The sequence below is a fragment of the Cervus canadensis genome, chromosome 20, assembly GCF_019320065.1.
Source record: "Cervus canadensis isolate Bull #8, Minnesota chromosome 20, ASM1932006v1, whole genome shotgun sequence".
Classification (NCBI taxonomy): domain Eukaryota; kingdom Metazoa; phylum Chordata; class Mammalia; order Artiodactyla; family Cervidae; genus Cervus; species Cervus canadensis.
In genome coordinates this window covers 50,072,050-50,094,496 of record NC_057405.1, presented here as the reverse complement: position 1 = coordinate 50,094,496, position 22,447 = coordinate 50,072,050, and the positions used below count along the sequence as shown (strand labels likewise).

At 35.1% G+C, this 22,447-nt stretch overlaps 1 protein-coding gene across 1 annotated transcript in view; it reads left to right on the top strand.

Moving 5' to 3' along the window:
* The window catches only part of ASCC3 (activating signal cointegrator 1 complex subunit 3), a 255,303-nt gene that overhangs the window by 26,530 nt on the left and 206,326 nt on the right, over window positions 1-22,447 (top strand). Inside the window, exon 4 of the mRNA XM_043439337.1 lies at window positions 10,778-11,337. Within this exon, the coding sequence (XP_043295272.1) occupies window positions 10,778-11,337 (560 nt within the window). The remainder of the gene's footprint in view (window positions 1-10,777; window positions 11,338-22,447) is intronic.

Sequence of the window (22,447 nt, the reverse complement as noted above, 5' to 3'; positions counted from 1 at the left end):
TAAATCTTCTAAAAGATAATATAGAAGAATATCTTCATGATCTTTGGATATGGAATAATTTTTTAAATAAAAAACAGCTTTCATAAAGGGAATGATTGGTAAATTGGACTACATTAAAATTGATGCATTTTATTCTTTCAGTGTAAAAAGGCCGGTTATAGAGTGGGAGACTATATCTTCAACATATGACCAAAAAGATATCTTGTGTCTACAAGAAGTCCTATAAATCAGAAGTCCTATAAATAAATAAGAAAAGGACAGATAATTATGTGTAAATAAAAATGAGCAAGAGTCTTGAACACTTTGCAGAAGATAATGGAATAGCTAATAAATATGAAAAGATGCCCAACCTTGATAGTAATCAGGGAGATGCCACTACATACCCATCAAAATGGTTAAAATTAAAAAGACTGACATACCAACTGTTGGTGAGGCTCAAGAATATGAAGCTAGACTTTTCATCCACCTCTGTTAGAGTTTACATTGGTATGACTGCTTTGAATAACTTTGATAGGCTCCACTGTGGTTGGACAAGTGAAATTTAAATCCTGATACAAAGTAATGTGTACATAAGTATCCAATGTAAGCACCTGTATAGGCACAGAGACATGTGCATTCATGGCTACGTTATTTTAATAGCCTGATGATGGAAATAGCCCAACTTACTGTTAAGTAGTGGCATGGATAAATCATGATATATAGATTGCCTTATAACAATAATAAACCATGGCTACGTATAACTTTGTAAATGCATCTTATGAATGTAATGTTGACTTAAGACAAACAGAAGAACAGATCATATGATTCTGTTTATATGAAATTAAAAACTAGACATTACTAATGTCGGGTTTCAGAAGTTAGGACAGTAATGACGGAATGAATGTAGGAGAAGTTTCTGGGGAGCTCATAATGTTCTTTTTCTGGAAGTAGTTACCCAAGTTATGTAGGTGTGTTCATTTTGTGATAATTCTTTGAGTTGTGTTGGTATTGTATATCTTGTTATATTCAAAAACATAAAAATTGTGCTTTTCATATTATCAGTTTTCATGAAATGTTTCAGACTGATAAAAATAAAAATGTATATAGCAAATACCTGTGTATTCACCATTCAGCTTAACACTTGACTATCTTTCCTTCCAGTTTTCTTTTTTAAAAAAATAAAATCTTATTGACATGGTCAGAACTGTTTATGTACCTTGCTCAGTCTCTGGTAACTGATATAAATACAATAAAAAATTGGTATTTATCACTCTTCGTGCCTATTTATGTTTTTATGACATTTATATGTTCATAAATATATGTTTTAGGAATGTATTCAACTCAAATATCGAAAGCCACTAAAGTGCCAGGGAGCAAGTAGGTTTATTTGTTTTCCTCTGATGCCCTCCGTCTGCAGATTCAGCTTGGTGATATTAGGGGTTACGGCTGCCAATGTTTGTCCTTTTGTTTGTACCTGTCGCCTTTGCTCACCATGTCTGCTCTACTTCTGGCTGTCCTAGCTTAGTATTAGAGTCTGTTAATTTTTTGAGAGTAGATTATCTTGCTAGGTTTTCTGATAATTTTAATCATCTCTGCATTCCTGGAATAAACTCTACTTGCTTATCGTTTATTTTTGGAGATATGGATGACTCTAGTAAGTTCGTATTTTGTTTAGGATATTTGCAACTGCATTTTTGTACCATCTTTTTGTTTTGTTTTCAGTTTTCATATTTTCTTTTAGCGTAGATAATTTCAAGTCACCAGTTAATATATGTGGTACAAATTCAGTTCTGTCATTTACCAGTGGGCGGCTAATTGTGTGCGTGTGTGTTGTGCTTAGTCGTTCCATCCTGTTCTACTCTTTGCGACCTCATGGACTATATATAGCCTGCCAGGCTCCTCCATTCATGGGATTTTCCAGGCGAAAATACTGGAGTGGGTTGCCATATCTTCCTCCAGGGCATCTTCCTGACCCAGGGATCAAATCTGCATCTCTGTCTCCTGCATTGGCAGGCACATTCTTTACCCACTGAGCCATAGAGAGCTAATTAATATCCCTAAATCTGCTTCCTCGTATATAATGTGATGATAGTAGTAATTCTTACTTTGTGTAGTTGTTGTGATGTGAAGAAGTACTACGAAGTGCCTAAAGTAAAGCCTGGTAAATGGTTGTCAGTGAATACTTTTATTGTAACCTAGATGTACCAGTAGCCATTGGTAAACAATAGTGCTCTGAGTGGTTACATGTTAGGATAGATGTATATGCCCAGTGATGTGCTGCCACAAGGTCCAGAACTTCCTAGGGTAAATAAGGAAGGAATTCTTAAAGAGGGAAACTTGGGATGGAGTTAGATTGTGTTTTGAATGCTAAGGGACAGAGGTGTGTAGTCTCTTTCACGAGAAATTGCAACATGAAAGAGCTGAATAACTTAATGAAAATCATAGATGACTTTACACATGTATAAACAGGCAGTTCAGATTACTTGGCGATATGGCAAAACAGCTGAAAGTTAAATGGCTGTTCTAGCAATGGCAAGAGTTGGAAACAGAATCAACTCTTCACAATTTGTTTAAGCTTATCAGTATATTCTTCATTTACAAATTATTACAACTCCCTTAAGTATAAGGCAATTTACACTGCCCTCTGGTAGAGGTATTTTTAAGTTTGCAGTTAATTTTCTATATAGTATTACCAGGTATAATATTACTAGGTGCCTGATAAATGGATACAGCACTCAAGTGTATATTTAAAACATTTTTCCCCCTTGGAATTAAAAAAATAAAAAAAGTGTCAGTTAATTCTCAGTGAGCTATAAGATTTGTTCAAGGATAGAGTTTCTATTTGCTTAGTGATGTTCAAAATATGGTTTTATTATAAAAAGCTTTTATATAATATCAAAACTTTTATGTTAGCCATTTGGTTCCTTGAGAAGTCAGGTTGTAATTTGATGCAGAAGTTTTAGTAGAAATGATCATATAGAGACTGGATGCTGATTTAAAAGTCTGCCATGTAAGATGAGTATTCACATTTTGTAATGAATATATGTAAAATTAAATAGTTGACTTTAAATCATGGGGACATGTTTTGGTCTATTTTTAATCTCTTGTGTTAGTTACTACTCCCTTTTTTTGTACCATATATGTTTCTCTGTTCGTTTTCTTTCATTTAATTATTTGCCCACCCTGAAGGCAGTAATTTTTATATCAATCTTAATATTTAAGCACTTCATTCAAATTAATACATTGAACATTTCTTGAATACTTTACCCACTTAACGCAAGATTTTAATGAAGTGCTTCATGCACAGAGTTATAATTTCTCTAAAATAATGAAACTCATTAGATTACTTTGGCAGTTTAAAATTTGGATCACATAAATTGTTCAGCTTATTCCCCTAAGACCCATATGGGTAGTTGTTTACCTCTATTATATCATAAATTTGTTTGATAATTTGGTGATTATTTGAAAGATGGTATAATGCAAAAAGAAAAAAATGATCTGGCTCTTACAGTCTTAGTATATTATTTAACCTTACTGTATTTAACCTTACTGTATCTGTGTTTCTCCTTAAAATAAGGAAAATACTTGTACAGTTCATGTGACAATTTTACATAATTTTAGACAGTCCAGATTACTTGTGGATATATATACTTGTTAGGAAAAAAGTACATTAATAAGCACTGGCGGCATATATATGTAAGAGGGAAAAAATGAGGATATGAGGATAATTTTTTTTTTAAGTTAAATCACTTCTGTGGTTTTTATATGTAATGTCTTCAGAAAGCTGCTGATACAAGTATTTTCCACATTTATAATTTAATAATAATTATCAGTTAGCTAATCTCTATTCAAATACAAAATGTTTATAGCCTCTTTCCTACCTTGCTGGTATTTTTAACAAGTGAAATGAGCTTAAGTTAATTCTGTGATGCAGAGTTGTAATATTTTGGTATTTACAGTTTATCAAGTGTCAGGGGTAAAATGGACATTTCAAGTTTGACCATAAGGTGAAACAAAAAATTTGTAAAATGCTTTCTCCTGTACATTAAAGATTTTACTGGTCAGGGAACTCATTTGTTGACAACTTCTAAATTGAATATTTAGCAATTAACGATGTAAACAGTTGATGGATATTTTTTATTCATTTTCAATTAAAATTTCCTACTCATCCTTTTTAATTATTTAGGTAGGCAGTTAAAGAAGCTGTAAATTTCAACCTTTTAACTCTTAGTATTTTGCACTCAAAAGGAAAATATATAAGTAAATTATATGTTGAGGATGATTTAAGATTGTAGTAATCACTAAATTCTAATTTAAAAATTTGTTCTATAATGTTTACAGTCATCAGTTACTTATTATATCTTTACACTTTTGCATTTCACATTTCATTTTCTCTCAGTATAACTTGGGCAGGCAGGGAAAGTATTTATTATTAATTAAAAATATCCTAGTGACCTTTTAAGTGTATTTCTTTAAATGTATTGCAATTAAAGTGCTAGGTGCATAGAGCCAGTTTTCTGAGTTAACAATCCTAGTGTTTTGTGTATAGAAAATTAAATGTTAAAGTGGTAGGTAACTAGTTTCCTTAAAGGTTTGGAGATCTTAAGTTTCATTCAAACTTTAGTCAATTGATTATTGAGGGTGTATTTTATTCTTTCCAGAGACTTTATCTTGAGGACAAAACTAAGTTTCCTAAAATGCCTATTCCTCTGAAAGATTAGCACAGTCAGAGGTGTAACTGACCGAAGAGTTTCAGCCTAATAATCATTTAAAGATTATATGTTATAAATTGTACTTAAAATATAAAGGGAAATGGGGAAAAAAAGTTATTTGTGAACAAGATCCTCACGGTTAATCTAACAAAGTTCCATCTTTGGATATAGTGTGTAAGAAAATGAGACAGCTACTTATTACAAATTTCTACCCTGGAATTGTACCATGTGCATTTCCCCAGGCCTTCCCAGGCCTTTTGATGTGGCCAATTACTAGTGTGCTAGTTCAGGTGGCTCCTAGAGAAAGCAGAAAAGCGTTTCCGTTACTATAGGTTTCCCTTCTAATTGCATTTTATTGAGAGGAGCGGGGACCTGCCAGACCTTTGAGAGGTCAGACACCTGACTGCGTTCATTCTCTTCAGATCTTTGCTCTGTTTTACAGCGACACCCTTCATTTATCTGTCACTAAAAGATCGCTGGGGGTTGGTGGGGGGCGGCGGCCTCTACTAGCAAGTTGGTATGGCAGCCTTGTTGCTGGGCACACAGTTCTCCGCTCCAATCCTGAGCCGCCTTCTTATCCGGGGTTCTCTGACAGCCGGTGTCCCTGTGGTGATACGTCATCACATGCGGACTGGGCGCAGTGACGCACGTCTCCGCCCCAGGCTGGAAGGTACACGCATGTGCAGTCACCTGAACACGGCTTGATCCACGTCTTCATTATGCCTCAGTGCCACGGGGAAGTTCCTTAGTTTCAAAATGTGATCGTCTGTGTCTTGGAGAGCCAGTAGTGCTAAGAATGCTGTCTTCAAATACTCTCAGAAATTGCAGCCCCCGGACTCTCGAATAGCACGGTGCAGTTCCAATTTTGAGAAACCCCTTTGTGCTGTAGAACCGTGTTCATTCTTAGCGGTCTGCCTTAGAGATGCGGTAGAGTAAGGGCTTCCCTGGAGGCTCAGACGGTAAAGGATCCTCCTGCAATGGGGGAGACCTGGGCTCGATCCCTGAGTTGGGAAGATCCCCTGAGGAGGGCATGGCAACCCACTCCAGTATTCTTTCCTGGAGAACCCCCATGGACAGAAGAGCCTGGCGGGCTACAGTCCATAGGGTCGCAAAGCGCAACACACGGCAGGTTATCCAGAAGAATTTGTAATTAGGCAAGGATATTATTAATAACGTGTGTGAAGCACCATTGTGAACTAAGTTTAAAAGTATCTGTATGTTACTTAAAAATTTTTATACATGTACGAAAGGGCTCAAATGAAAAATTTGAAACCTTGAGAAAATTGTTTTTAAATCTTTGTAGGTGTTCCTAATGAATCTGCAATTAGTTTTTTCTTCAAAAGTGAACTGATAACCTACTTTTTCTCCCCCTCACTTACTATATTGTGGAGATTATTTTATAGCAAGATACATGGAGCACTGCACTATGTTTGGGCTTTGCAGGTAGCGCTGGTGGTAAAGGCCAATACAGGAGATATAAGAGACTGGAGAGACAAGGCCGCTAGGCTCTCGATCCCCTGGAGGAGGGCATGGCCACACACTCCTGTATTCTTGCCTGGAAAATCCCATAGACAGACGAGCCTGGCGGGCTACTCCATGTCGCAGAGAGTCAGATAGGGCACACGTTATGTTTAATATATGTAATATATGGCTGTAATGTAATTTAACCAATGACCTAATAATAGGCATTTAAGTTAATTCCACTTTTGGTAATAAATTGACTGTTCTCGAATTTATTTCCTAGGGTGGTGATTATTTGTTTATTAAATGAGAATAAGCATCTTCCTGCAATGTGGGAGACCTGGGTTCTATCCCTGGGTTGGGAAGATCCCCTGGAGAAGGAAATGGCAACCCACTTCAGTATTCTTGCCTGGAAAATCCCATGGAAAGAGGAGCCTGGTGGGCTACTGTCCATGGGGTTGCAAGGAGTCAGACACGACTGAGCAACTTCAAATGAGAATTAGAAATAAATCTGGGCTTCCCTAGTAAGCCCAGTGGTAAAGAATCTGACTGCCAGTGCAGGCGACAGGGAAATGGCAATCCACTCCAGTATTCTTGCCTAGAAAATCCCATGGACAGAGGAGCCTGGCTGGCTGCAGTCCATGGGGTCACAAAAGTGACTAAAAAAAAAAAAACAAAAAACCACATAACTAAGAGATAAATATACTTTCTAGAAGTGTAGTGTAGTAGAAAAAAGTTTATTTAGGAGTTAGAAGACTTCTTTGAATCTTGCTCATTAACTAAATAGCTATTTGATCTCTCCCAAATTTAATCTAAAGTCTCTTGTAGTATCTATAAAATACAGATGATTTTGTTAAGAAGAATTGAGATAATTAAAAGTTCTTAGTAAGTTGTGTAAGGAAAATGCCAAGATGCAAAATAATATCTTTACCAAAGAGCACATTATAATGTTAGGTACAGAATGAGTTTGCAAATGTGAATTCCATTTTTGGTCAGACTTCCTTAGTCCCAGTTCTGTTGAATTATCTATAGAATTATCACAATCTATAAATTATCCAAAACCTAAGTTCTCCAAACCTCTTATATAGACTGCATAACTAAAATGTACACAAATGCTATTTAATTAATTAACTTAAAAGCATTATTTAATCCCTAGAAGATATTTGTTAGGTATTTTCCTAAGTACTAAAAGAATATGTCAGGTGGTGTTTTATGAATTCTTTATAATCATGGAAGATTTTATAGACTTTGTACTTGAAGAATTAAATAATGGAGTTATATTGTGTGCTTAACTTCACTTGCATAAACTGTTAGTCTTCTACACACATGTGTAAATATCAGATACAATCAAAGCAGGTGGTATAGTGTAAAAACAGCAGTCTGGTGTCTCTGAGGCCTGGGTTTGGATAATTCAGCAGTTTCTTTTTATTTATTTATTTTTTTTAACATTTGTAGTCTTTTATTTATTTTTTTAGTATGTATTTATTTGGCTGCACTAGGTCTTAGTTTCGTCATGTGGGATCTTTAATTGCTACATACAATTTCTTAGTTGTGGCATGTGGGATCTAGTTCCCTGACTAGGGATCTAACCCGGGCCCCCTGCATTGGGAGTCTTAGCCATTGGGAGTGGAGTCTTAGCCACTGGGCCATCAGGAAAGTCCCTAAAATTCAACGGTTTAAATCTATTGAGGCACTTATTTTGGCTAGGTAACAGGCAATAAAACAATGCACACAGCATTTTACTTGCCTTGAGAGAGGCATTTCAGCTGGACTATGAAACGTGGGTAGGATTTGAGAAATTAGAGGCCTTAGGGAAGATTTAATAAAGGCATGGAAATAGGCCTGGAGTAGAACAGGGCCTGCCATTACCAAGGTTAAAATCCCTGGTCAGGGAACTAGATCCCACATGCCACAACTAAGAGTTCAAATGCAGCAATTAAAGATCCCATATGCGGCAGCTAAGACCCAGCATAGCCAAATAAATAATAAAAAAAAATTTTTTTTGAGGACTTCAAATCTTACAAAAAAAAAAAAGGCAGAACACCAAGAGTAACTAAAGAGTCTTTTGATGAGCATGGAAGAGGAGAGTGCAAAAGCTGGCTTAAAACTCAACATTCAAAATACTAACATCATAGCCTTCGGTCCTATCACTTCATGGCAGATAGATAGGGAAAATGTAGAAAGAGTGACAGATTTTATTTTCTTGGGCTCCAAAATCACTGCAGATGGTAACTTCAGCCACAAAATTAAAAGATGCATGCTCCTCAGAAGAACTATGACAAACCTAGTTGTTCAGTTGCTAAGTGGTGTCTGACTGCAATTTCATGGACAGCAGTACGCCAGGCTTCCCTGTCCTGTCTCCCTGAGTTTACCCAAACTCATGTCCATTGAGTCGGTGATGCCATCCAATCATCTCATCCTCTCTTGGCCCCTTCTCCTCCTGCCCTCAGTCTTTCCCAGCATCAGGGTCTTTTCCAATATGTCCACTCTTCGCATGGCCAAGGTATTGGAGCTTCAGCACCAGTCCTTCCAATGAATTTTCAGGGTTGACTTCCTTTAGAATTGACTGGTTTGATCTCCTTACAGTCAAAGGGACTCTCAACAGTCTTCTTCAGCACCACGATTTAAAAGCATCAATTACTCAGCCTTCTTTATGGTCCAGCTCTCACATGCATGTATGACTAGTGGAAAAACCATAGTTTTTACTATATGAACCTTTGTCGGCAAAGTGATGTCTCTGCTTTTTAAATACACTGTATAGATTTGTCATAGATTTTCTTCCAAGGAACAAGCATCGTTTAATTTCATGGCTTCAGTCATTGTCTGAAGAAGCAGAGACATCACTTTGCTGACAAAGATCTGTATGGTTAAAGCTATGGGTTTTCCAGTAGTCGTGTACACATGTGAGGGTTGGACCATAAAGAATGGTGAGTGCTAGAGAAGACTCTTGAGAGTCCCTTGGACAGCAAGGAGGTCAAACCAGTGAATCCTAAAGGAAATAAACCCTGAAATATTCATTGGAAGGACTAATGCTGGAGCTGAAGCTACAGTACTTTGGCCCCCTGATTGAAAGAGCTGACTCAGAATCATTTCTCACTGATGCTGGGCTTAGCCAGCAGGAGGAAGGCAGGAGGAGAAGGGGGCGACAGAGCATGAGATGGTAGGATGGCATCAGTGACTCAACAGACATGAGTTTGAGCAAACTCTGGGAGAGAGTGAAGGACTGGGCAGCCTAGCATGCTTCACTCCGTGGGATTGGAAAGAGTTGGACACGACTTAGCGACTGAACAACAAGAGCAGGACCTGAGTTTTGGATGTTAAGAAATTCTTGTTGGTTAGAGTAGGAAATGTATAGTAGCGAGTAAAGCTGGTAAAACAGAATGGGTCAGCATCAGGCATGACTTGAAAATAAAGTATAGGAGTTTGGGTTGAATTACTGAGTTTTATGGGGCTTCCCAGGTGGCGCTAGTGGTAAAGAACCCGCCTGCCAGTGCAGGAGACATAGAGACCTGGTTTGGATCCCTGGGTTGGGAAGATCGCCTGGAGGAGGGCATGGCAACCCACTCCAGTGTTCTTGCCTAGAGAACCCAGTGAACAGAGAAGTCCGGTACATACAGTACATAGAGTCACAAAGAGTCCTACGAAACTGAAGCAACTTAGCATGCATGCAGGCATTGAACTTGATCATAAGCTGCTCAAGATTTGTGATTAATGATGTAATTGGAGCTGTGGTTTCAAGAAGATGATGGTGTTAATTGTATTATTACTAACATTACAAATATTACTTTAGGAAGTCTTACTGACTTTTCAGGCCTTCTCAGATTGAATATCTTTTTTACTCTAAGAATTTTCTTTGAATTCTACGACATAATTATAGGCTCTTCTTTCTTTTGAGAGAATCAGATATGAGCTACTAATGCCTTAAAGAAATTAGGGGCTGCTCCTTTTAACTTCCTCTTACTTTCATAAGAATTTACTTTTGGCCTCTTCTCAATAGCAGAATTTAAAAAAAAATTGTATGGTGTGGCTGAGTTTATTTTAAAAGATTCTTTTCATGTACATCCTTGATAGTATTAAATATTTTCAAAGCTATTTTTTATTGAAGTGTAGTTGATTTATGTAGTAATAAGTATTTTTGAATGAAAACTATAAATCTGTTCTTGCCATCTCGGATGTACGGTACATGGAAAGAAGGTTATGGATTTGTAAGGCTTCCTTCCAGCTCCAGAAGTCTATAATTCAGATTTTTTTTTTTTGCGTCTTATTTATTTAACTAGCTCATCAAATCAATTTTTAACATTTGGTTTTAAAATAAGTCTTACCTAATGCCTCAAATTGTTTTTAGAAAAAGGTAAGGGATTATTATAGGTAGTTTCTATCTTATGTATAATACTGGTAATGGGTTATTTACCTAATGCCATTCTTTGGGAATTTGGGAATGGCCTTAAAGGGATTTTCCTGTTCCTGAATTGGTTATCTTCATGTGTCTCACTATATCTAAATATCAGTATATTTTCACTGTTGAATTTGCTCAGAGGAATATTTGTAGTAGTTTTTTTTTTTTGGAAAATGGAAGCTTGAACCATGATCCATTTAAGCTAATACTATTTCTTTTGTCTGAATAGTTGGAACAGATAATGGGAAAGAAGCCATTGAAAGTGCAGCCGCGTTTCTCTTCAAGACATTTCACTTGAAGGACTGTGTTGGTCACCAGGAGACAAAGGCTATCAAACAGATGTTTGGTCCCTTCCCATCATCATCTGCCACTGCAGCTTGTGATGCTACTAATCGAATTACTTCTTATTTTTGTAAAGACAGTCTTACTGCTCTTGTCCAGATGACAAGCGATGAATATGGTGATCGAGTTTTATTTGGTAAAAATTTAGCATTTTCATTTGACATGCATGATTTGGACCACTTTGATGAACTGCCAATAAATGGTGAATCCCAGAAAACTATAAGCTTGGATTATAAGAAGTTTCTGACCGACCACCTTCAGGAGCATTCCACCCTGAACCGCAAGCCTGCAGAAAAAACAAACGACTCGTTTTTGTGGTGTGAAGTTGAAAAGTACTTAAATGCAACTTTAAACGAAATGGCTGAAGCAACAAGAATAGAAGATCTTTGCTGTACTTTATATGATATGCTTGCTTCTGTTAAAAGTGGTGATGAACTTCAGGATGAGGTACAGTTGAAGTTATTGCAGTTTTATCTTAATGTGCATTATCTTAATGAAATAGTCTTTTAAAATATGGGTGTCTAGCAAAGAAATTACTTCTTTAATATTGTGCTGCAGTGATCAAATATGTAGCCAGATGGTTTTACATGATAGGCATGCATATTTCTCCACTGTGTTGTAGGAGGACTGTGAGTGTAATGAATAGGGAAATAGTGAGGGTGTCCACATGTCCTGGTTACTGGGACAGTTCTGGTTAAACCTGTTGTTACATTGTAATAATTAGAAGTGTACCTTCTTCAAAAAGTATATAGGTTTGAATGATAAATTGCTTGGTTAATCTAGTAATATCTGATGAAAATAAGTTTCAAAACAGGAATTTTATCTGTCTGTTGAATGACTTACTGATTTAAAAAATATTTTTGGCTAGTTTCTATGATTGAAAGAATAAACTTTCAAAAACAAACTGATCTGGAAATAATTGGACTATTTTATATTACTTGTTCAATAAAGAATTCTGTATTTGTAAGTTTTTTATATCACACAAAGGAAACATTATTTTAATTCCTTTCTATGCCACCGTTTGGTGATGTTACTCAAAAAATGGTGAATTACTCTTACTGTCACATGAAAAGTTTATCTTGAAGGGTTTCGGTTACTTTCAGTCATGGCATTATATTCATTTTCTGATATAAATGTCAAATAATGTCAACCCAGTTTTAATACTGGATGAGTAATATATTTGATGAAGATGAAGAGAGGTGGCATATTGTTGTATTAATAGAAAGGGCAGAGGGTTTGAAATCAGAAGTCCTTCCTTTCCCGCTTATTGGTGGTGAGACTTTAGGTAGTTGAATCTCCTGGAGCCTGTTTTCTAGTTGGACTGTCTCAGGGTAAAAAGAATACATTGATTATGGAGTTGGTATAAGTCTTAAATGGGATACCATAGGTGAAATGATAAGTAGCATTTGGTAAATAATCACTGCATGGTAGCTGCGATTATTTTTGTTGTTGTTATTGAAATTAAGGATTTTAAAATCACACAGAGTATCAGAAATGTAGAAAAAAATCTCAGTAGTATTTTTTTTTTTCCAGAAGGGGAAGAGAAATTTAGGGAATAGGAGAAATAGGTATTGGAGGACTAAACCCATGGTAGTTAGGTATTATACTCATTAACTGTAGTTTCAAAGTAAGTTAACATGCTGTTAATTCTTTCATCAGTCTCGCTTACCTTTAATGTTTTACACTTAGTTTATCAGATATGGTCCACATTCATAAGTGGTTCTCTCTGACGTTCTGAAAGGTAGTATTGTTTTAAAAATTGTGATTTATAAAGAAAATTTTACTATTTGCTTGTTGTAATTGAATACATAGCAGTTTTGCTGTGATTATTGTAAACTGAAACTTACAAACATCAAACTAATAGAAATTTTGTCTGAGTGAGCCATAAAGCTATTCTTTTTATTTTAGAGTATCTAGAGTGAAGTTTGCATTTCTTAGTTTTTCACCACAATTCTTAAGTATATAACTGAAACTGGTTGTTGGAAGAACATTTTCTTGTTCTCAAGATCATTTTCATAATGTACCTAACTGCAGGGTCAGAGTGAATTCATGCTTTCATCCAGTCATCATATGTTGTAGCACTAGGTACAGTGCTCCTTACTGAACATAAAAGGATGAATAAGACAGGAACCTTGCTGTTAGGGAATTTGTTGTTTAGTCAGAGGAGGCATGCCAATAAGTAAGTGCACCCAGATACCTAGGTATGATGATACTATATACAAAGAAAAATGGGGCATAAAAGAGTTAGTCATAAATTTTATAGGGGAGTTAGAATGGTAGGAAAAGTATTCACAGAGGAGGGTAAGCATGAGCCAAACCTTAAAATACAACTAGATTTAACTTCTTCAAGTGGATCATAAAGGTAAGGAACATATTTTAAATGTGAGAAAAAGCAAGGTGTGTTTTGAGGGCTGTAGTCTCTACAGTGAAGATGCAAGATATGCAAAGTGGGTGTGGTCAGAGACAAGGATGAGCAGGGAGGTAAGGGCCACATCAGGGAAAGCCTTGTACACCTTGTTCAGGTATATTGTAGGCCACTCTAAAACCTGTAGACACACCCTGCATGATCTTGTTTAATGATTTTCAACCAGGATTTTATGGACAGTTTAACATGTAAGTGAATATCTCATGTACTGCTAGTGGCTTGAGTAATAAGAGTTTTAAATGGTTCATCCTTCAGTGTTTTGGTTTTTTAATAAGTGAATAAAAATAAACAATCATTATGATAGTTTTTTGTTTGTTTTACAGTATAGTCATATTTACTAGAGCCCTTTCTTTATGACTACATTGTTTTGATAGCAAATTTTCACTATAATTTTGAAGAATAATAGAAGAATGTTTCAATACAGTTATTCTTCATTGCTTTTTTCACTTTTGGGTGTGCTGTATATCTTATGTATTATCTATTTACTTTTAAATTCCTGCTTAAGCTTTAGAAGAGTCTAATTTAAAAGAGTAATCAGTTTATGTGATAGAATAAATTCCATTTTTTAGTTAATTTCTATTTGAGTTAATTTACATTTTCTTAGTTGAGTCTATACAATAGTGATGTTTAAATAACCATGTTTTGTGTTGCTCCAGAAATTTAGCAGAATCAGAGAAACCTGTTTTTGCATATAATCTTAAGTATACAAAAACTGTGAGTAATACTGAAGGTATTTTTGGTCCTCACCATATGATTTCCCATTTTCAAATTTAGTTTATTGACCTAATGACTGATGATAAAGCTGTTTGTAAGGACTGGCTATTTAAATCTTTTTCCCAAAGACCTTTATGTTGTTAACTAGTGTTACAAATATGAGAAAAAGTGTATGCATATGATGACATTCATCACAGACATGGTGCAAAAGAGGTTCTAGTCTGAAACATGTGGAGAGAAATAATTCTAATAGCAATAGTAATAAATAGCTACATTTGAGTGCCTACTGTATTAAGTAAGGCATTATGTTAAGTCTTTTTTGTGCATCACTTCATTTAATCCCTAACAATAATGCTTTGAGGTAGGCAATACTGGATTCGGTTCAGTTCAGTACAGTCGCTCAGTCGTGTCCTACTCTTTGCGACCTCATGAACCGCAGTACGCCAGGTCTCCCTGTCTACCACCAACTCCTGAGGTTTACCCAAACTCATGTCCATTGAGTCGGTGATGCCATCCAACCATCTCATCCTCTGTTGTCCCCTTCTCCTCCTGCCTTCAGTGTTTCCCAACATCAGAGTCTTTTTAAATGAATCAGCTTTTCACATGATTCATGGCCAAAATATTGGAGTTTCAGCTTCCACATCAGTCCTTCCAATGAACACCCAGGACTGATTTCCTTTAGGATGGACTGGTTGGATCTCCTTGCAGTCCAAGGGACTTTCAAGAGTCTTCTCCAACACCACAGTTCAAAAGCATCAATTCCTCGGTGCTCAGCTTTCTTTACAGTCCAACTCTCACATCCATATGTGACAACTGGAAAAACTATAGCCTTGACTAGACGGGCCTTTGTTGGCAAAGTAATGTCTCTGCTTTTTAATATGCTGTCTAGGTTGATCATAACTTTCCTTCCAAGAAGTAAGCGTCTTTTAATTTCATTGTTGCAATCACCATCTGCAGTGATTTTGGAGCCCAAAAAAATAAAATCAGCCACTGTTTCCCCATCTATTTGCTATGAAGTGATGGGACCAGATGCCACGATCTTAGTTTTCTGAATGTTGAGCTTTAAGCCAACTTTTTCACTCTCCCCTTTCACTTTCATCAAGAGGCTCTTTAGTTGTTCTTCACTTTCTGCCATATGGGTGGTGTCATCTACATATCTGAGGTTATTGATATGCTGGATTAAAAACTGTTAGAGACCTTAAGCACTGAAAATGTTAAATGCTGAGGCACTTCTTCTCCCCTCCCATAGATTTTTAAAAAAACTTAAAAGCATGCTACAGCAAATATAAGAAAGTCTAATAAAATTTTATTTTATTTTTACCATTGTGGCTGAATTGATGTCTTTTTCAAACATCAAATTCTTTTAAAAAAAAAAGTTTTTCTCATTTTTTGGTACCCATGTTTTGCTGGTACTTGAAGGAAATGTTTTGGTGGCCTCATGGATTATTGCTCACTGGAGATACGTGTTTTATAGAGGTGCTGGGAAATTTGTCCGAGGTTGCAGGATAAATAGTGAATCCAGAGTTTAAACTCAGACATCCCTAACTCCAGTGTGTGCTTTCTTTGCCAAGAAATAGTTGTGTACATTTCCTTAGGTTTGATGCTTTGAAACATCAAGCAGTTTAAGTATGGTTAGGATCTTTGGCATTTACTCTAATTTATAGGTTCTTCAGAAACAATATCTGTTCCTTATAGAGAATTCCAAATATGGAATTGGCTGAAATAAGAGAAAAGATGAAATCTTGAGAACTTGTTAAAGATGAGTTTTAAAATTTTTGTGGGGAATTGCATTTAAAGTAATTCTGTGTTTCTGTGAGTGTTGAACTAGCAAAACAGCCAACTTAGATTTCTGAGTACCATCTTCTTTTCCTTTCCTGCTTTGCATCTTTAAGTTTAAACTTTGACTCCCGGTAATTTCTCTGTTAAGGCTGTAGTTACTATGATTAAGCCTAAGAATTTGTTTGGGCTAGACTCTTTAGTCTTTATACTCTTGAGACTTACTTACTTCTAAAAATACTTACTAAAGTCAGTACATTTTAACTACCCAGAAGAAGATAAGATATAAACATTTTAGATTACTTTCTTAATCAGGACTCATCCATGATTGGAACAGACATCTTCTTGGCTGCTGATTTTCTGTAACCAGAATTGTAGCAATAGGTTTAGTCCTAACAGGATCACATAGTCAGTGAACTTTCAACAGAAACTTTTCCCCAAAAAAGTAGTAGTTTTAATAACAGCAAAACTCCACTGTTTTGAATGCCTGTTATATATAGAGTTAGATCAAGCTGTCTCCTTTCATATAACCAGTTTCTTCATAGTTCTGCAAGGAGGATGGTGTACCTTGTATAAAGATAACAAACAAACAAAAAACCCCCCAAAACCCACGTCCCAGTTTGTTTCCTAAAGTCACAAAGCAAGACACTGGTAGATATTCTGGGACTTTTTTTTTAATCACCAGCACAGGCCTGCTGTTCCTCTCTGGTCTGTCACTGGATTCTTTGAAGAGAAGGACAGTTACTTACAAGGCTCTGAAGGAAGTTCTGTCTGCGCACTTACCCGTTGTTGACTATGGGCAGGTTACTACACTCTTGTGAACCTTTGTTTCACAAAGTCGCTGTAAAGATTTGTGAGATACTCCATAGGAAGTACCTACCCTGCATAATGTTTCACAGACTGTAGGTTCTCATACGAAGCACCTACCCTGCATAATGTTCCACAGACTGTACGTTCTCAAATGTTAAATTCTTGCCTTCCACATTAATGAGGATTATATATTTCCACATATGCAAAGTTTTATTAGAGTGGATACATTACAGATCAGTAAATAAATTTTATCTATGCCTTGTTATATATAGATGTTTCAAGTAGTTAATTAAATGATGCTTAGAGGGTAGTTCTTAATTCAGAGAATTATTATTTTTACTGCTTTTTTTCCTCTATTGCTTTTATAAGTCTCACTATTCTAAAAGTCTTGAATTCAGTTTTTGTAGTGAGTTCTGATTTTAAAATCTTTGGTAAAATAGAAAAGAAATTAATAGAAAATTACTTGAGAATATTGGAAATGGAGTATACATATCTCTTGGTATTATTTCAGGATTAAATGCTATTTGCAGTTATTAATATTGATGTAAATATTGATGAGTTATGTGTAACAAGTTCTTAGGAAAAGTGAATTTTGAGTTATATTGATATTATCATAGTTTGCAGTTGTGCAGCTGAGGTTCATTCTTTATAGCTTTTCTAATTTTACATTCACTATTACCATTATTGACTCTATGCAGATGGTATTATTTAACCCATGAAAGTTAATTTCTGAACCCAATCCTCTTTCAGATATGTACCTGATCTTAAAAATTAGGACTTATTTGATTAGAATGTCTTCTGAGGAAAGACTATTTTTTTAAATACCCATTTGCTTATAAATGATTCCAGCATCCTTTGAAATTTTAATATAGAATAATTAGCATGGCTTAATAAAGTGGCTCCCAAACTTTACATTCTTTAACATTATGGAGGATCTCAGAGTTTTCTTTATGTTGCTTATCATAATGTTCTACTAGGGTTAGACACGACTGAGGGACTGAACTGAGCTGAACTGAATATTATGTTAAAAATTGAAGCAGTTTTTAATATGTTATTAAATATTGTATTTATTAAGTAAAAAGTCATTAAAAATAATACTAAGTCTATTACACTAGTGTAAATAGCTAAATCTATTACATTAATGCCAATAACACTAAATCTGTTACATTAAGTAACATTTTTATGAAAAATAACTTTTCTAAAATAGAATATAAAGTGTGAAGAATGGGATTGTATGGCATTTTTTCAAGTCTTTTCAATGTCTAGCTTAATATAAGACAACTAGATTCCCATATGTGCTTCTGCATGCAGTCTATTTGTATATCACACATTATGTAGCCTCTGAAAACTCCACTCAGTTTATACTCAGGGGAGGATGAGGATGAAGGAGGCAAATAACATTTGACTGTTATTACAAAAATAATTTTGGTTCATGGACCTCCTGAAAGGGTCTTGGAGATTCTAGACCACACATTGAAAGTTACTGACTTAATATATATACACTACAGCTTGGCAAGGAGGCTATAGTGATGATTTTGGTACCCAGAGTAGGAAATTTAAAATATTATCGAGCTGAATGACTAACATGAGTGCTTTATGAAAAGTCTTCATATTATATAAGGACACCAACATTAATGAGGTTGAAATTAAAATAATCTCTCTTCAACTGTGAGGACCAATTATGTGTTGCTTTTTCTATAGTCATTTCACCAAATAATCAGAAGAGCCCTGCCCCTGCCCCTGCCCCAAGTCTGAGTAGAGAGCTGCCATTGGGTAAAATTATACTTACAGAATATTTAGAATCATAGCATTCCCCCCACCCTCCCCCAAAGTATATTATGTGTGTGTCTAGCATTCTATCCAAGTGATGCCCATATAATAAGATCTACTTATTCTAATGAGTTTCTTTTTTTTTTCAAAAGGCATTTTACCCCTTTCTTGAGTAGCCCTCTTCTAACTTATTTATTTACTAAACTGGCAACTGCTCCTATTACATCTGCCATTTAGTCTTATATCTAATACATGGGGAAGTAAAGTTATAGATGTCTACTCTTTTATATGATTGTGTTTTAGACATGTGATGGCAGTTATATTTTTCTTTTCTTTAGTCTTTTTTTTAAGTGTAAAACTCTCCCAGTTTTCCTCTGTTAGCATTAATCCATTATCAATACAATTTAGATACAGCTGTTCAGTCCTCTATAGATCTAACACTATTGACCTGTAGAATGCTTTCATCATCTCATTTTCAAAGGTATCAAACTTTCAGTTGCTTTTCCAATCTAAGAACAACTAACCTAACAGTCTCATAGGAAAAAGAATTAAGACTATTTTGCCATGATTTTACTTGTGAATTCTGTTCTTTGTTCTGTTACATTTCCATGTATTGATATTAAGTTAAATAATTTTCGCAATCCATCTTTTATATCATTTATTTTTTTAAATTGGGGAATTTTGCCTTCATCTGGCACTTCTGTTTTCCTTAATTATTCCTCAGAGATAGCAAAGACTCTGACCTCAAATCTGTAAGTAGTTTTTCAACCTGGGGATATGATTCATCAAGGTCTGAACACCTGAAGTTATTTATCTGAAGAAGTTAAGTGATTCCTTACTACTTTCTCCATAAGATAAAGCTCAGTATTTCTCTGCAGGTAGCATTCAGTCTTTATGGCATCTATTCTGCTCTTTCCTGTCTTAAGCTAATGTTTTCTGTAGGAGAAGTGAGAATGGACTTGCTTCTCTTATCTTCCTCATGGAGGAACATATATCTTGGTTTTATTTCCTTGCTTCAAACTTGGTAAAGAAAGTCTCTTTGTTATTTCTCTCATTTTCATGTGCCAAGATATTTTTAGAGGTTTAACTTTATAGATACTACAATACTATGTTTTAAAGACATATATGTGTAATTATGTTAGTTTTTATTGTGATCTGCTACCATACTTTCTCTCATGTCCCTCTAGTTTTTGTGTTTTTTTTTAGTTTATGGTTACTGCCTAGCCATAGTGTTTTATAGAACCCAGTTTTTTCCCCTTATTATTTATTTTCAAGACTGTGCTGGAAATTCTAGTCTTTTGTGTCATTTCATTTTTGTAATGTCGACTGTTCTTTACACAACTTTATTTTTCTAATTAAAAAAAAAGTATCATTGTAGAAAATTTAGAGCATGCTTATATACAACATGTAGAAACAAAATCATCTGCATTCTCACTATATCTAGTCGTGGTCATTGCAACTATTTTGGCATATATATTTTTAAAATATGAATAATTTAAAAGTGGATCATATCGTATATGAATTGCTTTTTTGTTACTTAACACTTCTGTGTGAGACAGAAAAACATTTTTATAACAATAAAATCTGCAATGCATTATTGTATACATGTTTTAAATTGAAGTATACTTCACTTACAATGTGATATTAGTTTCATGTATATATCATGGTGATTTGGTTAATGTATAATACTTTTTTAGTGGGTGCAGAGTAATGCATTTTTCATCATATCCTAGTTTATTCTGCTACTGAAGATTTGTTAAATCTGGCCTTTCCCTATGATAAAACTCTTAGCTAAATATTTGCTCACACACATTTTCTCCTTTAATATATTCCTAGTACTGACAGAATTCTTTCCTGGAAGAATCCACCAGTGCACGTTTCTACCTGTAGTGTATAAGAGCATCCTTGAACTTACATTCTTGGCCAGCCCAGTTTATTAGGGAGAAAATGATATCTCACTGTTTTAATTACATTTTATTACTACTGAGGTAAAGCTTTTTTTCCCCATATATTTATAGGCCACTTACTTCTTTCTTATGAGAATTGTGAATTTTTCATATGATGAAGTTGAATTACTTTTTCTTAATTAATAAGATAATTTATAATGAGATTGCAAATTTTTTTGCAGATATTTTGAGTGTATAAATAGGCAAGTCTGTTCATCTTTTTTTTTTTTTTTTTGGTGTTCTGCTTAGAAAGGCAGTCCTCAGGACATGATTGAACCTCTCTTTTTTGAATTTTTTTCTTCTTAGTCTCACTGGGTTTAGTCAGAATGTTATTTGGGGCAGATGTATCTTTGTATTTAATTTGTAGGTACGTATATGAATATATTCACATTACGTGCTCTAAAGTGATAGAGCCATTTTCTCCCGAGGTTCTTGTGACTTCCACATTGTCTGCCACTTCAGAATATTCATTCCTACTTTTACTTTATAAGGGATAAAATTTTTATGAGGAAAATTCATGTTCTACTTTTAGCTGAATGTAAAAATTAGGAAAGGTCGAGACAGTTGAAGTGTTTTACCTGCTGTAACAGGTCTCTTAAGTTTTATAGTCTATATTGGGAAAGCACTAGCTATAAATATATATATAATCATGGTTGAATGTTGCTTTTATCTTCTTTATGGCTCAAATTGTTAGAACAATGGGCTGAATATGACATGATAAAATAGATAAATACAAGTTCATATACTTGTAACAAGGAACACTGTTAATTTTAGATAGGAAGGTCTAGTTCAGCAGCAGCATTTGAATAAACTAAATTCGGTAGGAGTTAGCTATGGGAACTGTGAATTCAAGTGTTTAAGAGAGAATGGGCTTTAGGGCAGACACATGTATGAATCCTAGCTCTCCTGCTGATAACTGACTTTGGCCAAGTCACTTCTCCAAGGGGCAGTTTTCATAATTGTTATGTGGAGAAAGTGATAGGCTTACCATATAGGTTGCTGTGAAGCTAGGGTGTAAAGCACTTGAAACACTTATAATAGTGCCTAGCAGATGCTAAGTGTTGCATATGTATTATTTTTGTAAGCAGTCTTATGTAGCTAGCTAACAATACAATTTTAATATTAAAAAAGTACAATCTTATACATGGGTAATGACAGTTAGCTCTTTTTTGTGCTCTTCAGGCCGCACCTGGCCACCATACTTTTTTTAAGGGAGTTACAGTCCTACAAAAGGCATAGAGAAGAGAGTGATGAGGTCAGTGAAGGAAGTAGAATTAATGTTTTGTAATGAACACTTGAAAAACCTCTAACTGGTTATTCTTTTCTAGAGAAAGCTATGGTGGGATAGGAGGATGGGCATAATATTTGAAGATCTGTATGTGGAAGAAGGATGGCCCAAAATTTTAACTAGGACTCTGGGTGGAAGGTACATGAAGACAGATCTCAGCTCAGGCAAACATTTTCTGAATCCTTTAAATATAAGGTGCTCTTTTGGCAAATAATGAGATCTTTTATTGGAAAGATAGACATGTGTGCTCAATGATTAGTTTGTTGAAATTTGTGGAGGGTTGACTTTTAAGATACCTTTCGTCCCCAAGAGTTCTCAAGGTCTTGTGCCATCTTGTTGTAGATATGGAGGAAAAGATATTATTAATATATTAAGCTCACAATGAGGACTTAAAAATACTTACTTGCTTCCAATTTGTGGCAATAACAGATTTCAGACTATTTTGCTCTTAGTTGGAATGATTGTTCAGAGAGTAAGACATTTTGCCAGATTCCACGCATTTAGTTTTATTCTTCTCTGTTTGGTACTGTTCATTCAGTCATTCACTCATTCATTCATTCTCTACTGTGTGTCAAGTACTCTTTGGTTTGGGGAGACAAAAAGGAAAGGTAAGGTAACAGAGTTCAATCACCCCATTCCCATTATCTTGCTTTCTTAAGTCTCTTCCTCTGGGAACTTTCACACATATATTTAAAAGAAGAATGGGCAAGAAAATTATATTTGATATAATGAATGTTGTTATGACTGATTTGGAAGAGCATATGGATTTCCTAAATATATATTGAGAAATAACTGTAATGTATTGATATGGGAAAGAAATAAATATAT